Raw genomic sequence first — 5172 nt, forward strand, 5'->3', positions numbered from 1 at the left:
CTAGTCACTCGTTGATGTGGATGCTCCTCTCTTGCGCCGTGGTGCTCGGTACGCACGCCGGTGTGGCGCGTTAGGCCGCTTGTCAAGTCTTGGTATTGTGATCCCTTGACGACTCCCCTCATCTACTTGTGCCTCTCGTGGTGATGTTCTTCGGGTTGCTAGCTAGGCGTGCCTTGTCTTGGGCGTCTTTTGTTTTGGTTTCTCTTCTTTTACCCTCTCTTGTACGGTTTTCGGCCCGGTTTTCCTCATAAACAAGGTCTAATTGTCTAGGTTTTCGATCCGATTTTCCTTATAAACCGGATCAATCTCATGGCATTAAGGCCACTTTGAAATATATTCAAGTGGGGAGCCTTTCCCCCCTGGTGACCATTTCAAAAAAAAAACAGCTGAACCTGGGTAGTGCTTGTGTGTGTGTGTGTGTTGGACCTCGCCTGCGGTGGCGTGTTTTGTTGTTGTTCGAGTGGTACCTTGTGGCTTTGTGCTCGATGGTTTGCTTTATTTATAAAGCGGGGCGAAAGCCTTTTTCAATAATAAACGCCATGACTGCCTTTGGTAAATGAGTACATATAATCTCAAATTTACCCCAAACATGCATGCTAGCTCAAACACAATCTTTCATTTCTCTTCTACTCCGTAGCTTCTTTCACGGCTCGGCTGTGTTCATAGTTTTAATCTCTAGCCTCCGAACAACATGCATGCATGCAGGCGCTCTTACGTCAGGGCAATATGGAGCAATGATATCCTCTTTGGTTATGTGTTTCTGGGATACTACTATCTATCCGATTTTGCCGAGCCTGAAAAGAAACAAGAAGAAAGCCCCGACGGCGACGGAACAGGTGAAAACGCTATTGATGCGAGCGACAGAGAGCCAAAGCGCCTGATGGGATACTACTAGTACTACTACAAGTACTGCTGTAACATTTATTAACATATTGATAATTTTAATTAGCAAGTGCCTTTTTTGGCATTAAATCATTTTTTTAGTATGGACGTACGGTACGTCTATTTGGATCTTTGCTCGCCATGTAATGCTCAGACGTTATGCGTTTTCGTGATGGTAAAGAAGCGATTATATACAATCAATGTGTTTCATCCGCATGCCTGCTTTCTCTGAATTGGATTGCTCTCCCCAGGGCCCAGTCCTTTCTACCCTAGCTGGAAATCAGTGAGGACCTTGCGCTAAAAAAAGCAGTTGGTGAAAAATAGTGGTTGTTTTCCGACGTTGCCAATACTCGTTACCCACAAAAAAAATGCTCATATCTCACAGACGGTAGAGCACCTAAGCAGTGTCGTCAGGGAAAATGGCCGGCAAAAATCGATTTAGAAATATGAAGGCCAAGCACGTGCGGTGAACCTCACGTGCGGCACAGGAAATTTGGGAGCGACGCGATGATAGCTGGGAGGTGGATCAGCGGATGAGCATCTTGTGCTGTCGTACAACACAAGATGCTGAAGTATTTGGATGCTGTTCATTTGCTCGGTCTAAATAGGATACAATGGTACATTTGATACGATGCCAAAACAGAGAACCGCTTTCTGCAGTAGCTTGTATCAGGATATATTAACTCCCAACTTTGCAGTACATAATGACTGGCAAAGAAAAATGTTGCCCCCCTTTACGTTCCTTTGTTGAAACTCTTTGTGGCTCGGTAAAAACCATCCAAAATCCTCAACTCAACTTACATATACAGCACACCACAAGTCATTTATCAACCAAATGATGAAAACGTTATGTCTCGTAATTTGTACTTCCTCCGTAAAGTAATATAAGAGCGTTTAGATCACTACTTTAGTGATCTATAAACGCTGTTATATTACTTTACAGATGAATTAGATGAGATACAACACAGGGGAGTATTCAGGCAAAATAGTCACATCAACATTCAATCAGCTGAACTCCACCTCTACCAAAACTGTGTCAATGTGCTGCCGTTGCCACAGAGATCCAGGTGTGGTATAGTCCATGAGTTTTTGGCCTGGAAACACAGAGTCAGTAAAGCGCATACCATTTTCTTACAATATAGTGCATGCTTCGAAAATAACATGGGAAAACCTAGGAATACGAACTATAAACTCCTTCAATAAAAAAGAACTTGAGGGTGAGGCAGGGGAGCGATCTACTCACAAATGAATATTCTGGAGATCAATCTCGTTAAACAAATTGATGTAGAAACGGAACCCATCTGGACTGACATCCCTGCAGAGGAGACCTGAGAATATTTTTTATATTGGTTAGTTCATTCAGTATGGAACTAAATACATGTCTTGCCAATACTTGAAAGGAGCAACTGCAGGACACCTTTGTTTTCTGCATTTAGAAGATGCTCCTTTGCTAAAGCTGGTGCAATCCCCAGTGTAAATGCAGCGTCGCTGGGGCTTATTCCTTTCAGAAGAGCGTCCGGCTTTTGCGCGAGTGATGATATTCTTGCAAATACCTGTTTTTATCGGGGGGAGATCAGTATGTGATTATGCTACTACTAAAGATGGTAGGTGCAACGCAAGTGGCGACAAGTCAACAAGTGCATGGAAACATGTGGATACACACTAACAACAATTAACCAGAACCAGTCATTCATTTCATACTTTTGGTTAAAACTATGATTTGTGCAGGAATCAGATTTGCCAGGTCAAGAGAGAAAATCAAGGCACAGTATTTGTATGGCTGCTGTATGTCATGCAGCGTTATTTGATATGAATATAAATGACATTTGGACTTATCATTGCCACGGCATACCTCATCATCACTATGCGTCTTGGTCTGGATCACCTTCACTCCACTATCAAATTTCCGGAGCATTACTGGGCTGCTTATTACAAATCAACATCTATAAGCAAAACATCAAAACCATAATCAATGGCTGGCAACAAACCAGCTGAAAAGATAAATTCTCTGTTTTTACAAAACCATATCTAGGGATTAGATTACTCTTGTTTTTATATCATCTTGGATTTGTATATTTTGACAATTAAAGGCTTCAGCAATTATATCAAGAAAATGATATACATACACATCAAATTTCTCCCAAAGGGAGCAAGCTTGCAAAAGATCCTCTGGTGAGATCAACTCTAGAACAAACAAAAAATCAATTTCAGAACGCAAGTGACAAGGGAATTTCGTACAGATATTCATCAGCAAAAGCACAGACCTGTTCCCCTAGCACGGTTGAAGAGACAGTAGACATCGACTAGTGCCATCATACCACCTGCTCTCTCAACTGGTACTCTTACAAAGTCAGCCAGCTGATTATGAAGAGGATAAAAGAAGGCTCAGTAAGTCTATTTCTTAGTATGTGGCGTAACAGAAGAAAAATCTGAAGATGAAAACAAAACAGCTTTCAAACTAGAAGAAAACTATGAAGGCATGAACAGTTTCTGTGTTGCTACCAACTGAATATGCAAGAAAGATGTAAGAGGTTTTCCCTGTATCTTTAATGGATGGGAAGAACCCCTAGCCCCGCCAAACACAGGGCAGGTTTTGTTTTTCTCGGAGGGATTGTTTCACTAGCTTGAAGGGAACTGAAAGGTGATCGAACATCGGCCCAGGTTAACTGAAAGCTATTACCCAACTAGCTAAACAAGGACTAGAAGGGGTCCAAATTTGATCAAGTTCATGCATAGGCAGAATGAAAATATGGAAGCACACAAATGACCAGCAAGTATTATTCAATATGGGTATAGTAAAAGGCAAGGAAGATGACTGTTTCCATCCAGCGCAGACATTTTATACCGGAAATTACTCCGTGCTTGCGTTATTTGGTGATAAAGCCCCCAGGTAAACATTTAGCAATTGGCATATGATTTTCCAAATACATGCATTATTATTTGCATTGCAATTCAGCTGCACACTAAGTGAGATTTTCCACCATAAGTTCTGGAAAACCATGAACAAGCACGAATTACCTGTCGTGAAAGCTGCTGATGGTACAAAGCACCAGCAGTTTCCTTTGTCACAGGAGACACGATGCCTACGCTCAATAGCAAATCCTGCATGTCTTGCTTAGAACCCATCTCTTCGTCATTAGAATTGGATTGAGCAGATGAGTTCGTCAATAGCTTTTGCCTCATTTTCTCTGCCAGCTCCATCATTTCCTTGGCTTTGCTCTGTGTAGGAAGAATGTTTCACAAAATTACGACCGGTTCATTGCAATTTAGAGCCTGTCATCCAATCTCAGATGCTTGTACTCCGTCATAAACTCTATAAATGATAACACCATCTGAAGCATGAACCAGGAAAGAGGAACGAACCATGAGGGCGTTGAGATCCTGGAAGGCATCCTGCAAGTTCTGCCCCGCGCTCTCCCACGTCTCCTGCTCCTTCCGCAGTATCCCCGCCACTCCAACCACGGGCATCCTGATCGCCAGATCCTCCTCGGCTGGGGCGGCTCCCTCAGCCACCGGGGCGCCACTGGCCGGAGCAGCCGAGGCGGTCGCCTCCCAGGCCCTCGCGCGGATGGCCTCGAGCAGCCTCCCGTAGAACACATCCACGTCCGCCTTACAGGTGACGACGACGGCGACGACCTCCGACCGCGACGGGGGCAGGGAGATCTGGATGCGGATGCGCGGGTGATGCGACGACGACGAGGAGGACGAGGAGGAGAAGAGGGAGCGGAGTGGGTTGTGGTTGTGCCTGCGGTGGGGCGGGTAGGCGTGGGCGATGGACGCGAGCGGGAGGGCGCGGGCGGAGAGGGAGGCCTCGTGGAGGAAGACGAGCCGGTGGGAGGTGAGCGCGAGGAGGCAGCCGTGGAGGGGCGCGAGGCGGGGGTTCTCCTCGGGCTCCAGGTCGACGAGCGGAAGCAGGTGCCGCTCGATCTCGCCGGCGGACAGCACCGCCCGGCCGGACGCCGTGACGGTCGCAGCCGGGAGCCAGTCGGCTGCGGCGACGGACATGGTTGTGGAGAGTTTGGACTTTGGAGGTTTCCCCCCGTGTTTTTGTGTAAAAAATGTTGTTGTTTGTTCGGCCTCGTCAATTTAATCGAAGTTTCAATTCTGTTCCAAGTCAAACCTTTTTAAGTTTGATCAAGCTCGTAAATAAATATTAACATTTAAAAACACTAATTAGTCTCACAAAAAAATCATAAAATATAATTTTGCGCTATGCAGATTTGGGGTTGTAGATTTTAACCCAACTTTTTGATTGGTTAGTCAAACCTAAACAAGTTTGACTTATGGTAT

General features: G+C 45.0%; 1 protein-coding gene across 1 annotated transcript; it reads right to left on the reverse strand.

Annotated features, from left to right (window-relative positions):
* Positions 1-1542: 1542 nt before the first annotated feature.
* On the reverse strand, positions 1543-4936 carry LOC123062387 (vacuolar protein sorting-associated protein 36). Its single transcript, XM_044485874.1, has 8 exons — positions 4246-4936; positions 3901-4101; positions 3147-3240; positions 3009-3066; positions 2735-2804; positions 2300-2435; positions 2126-2210; positions 1543-1976 (listed from the first exon to the last, which is right to left on the reverse strand). Exons 1-8 carry the CDS (start codon positions 4885-4887, stop codon positions 1919-1921), a joined length of 1344 nt encoding a protein of 447 aa, XP_044341809.1. The 5' UTR covers positions 4888-4936; the 3' UTR covers positions 1543-1918.
* Positions 4937-5172: the final 236 nt, after the last annotated feature.

This window comes from Triticum aestivum, chromosome 3A (genome assembly GCF_018294505.1).
Source record: "Triticum aestivum cultivar Chinese Spring chromosome 3A, IWGSC CS RefSeq v2.1, whole genome shotgun sequence".
Lineage (NCBI taxonomy): Eukaryota > Viridiplantae > Streptophyta > Magnoliopsida > Poales > Poaceae > Triticum > Triticum aestivum.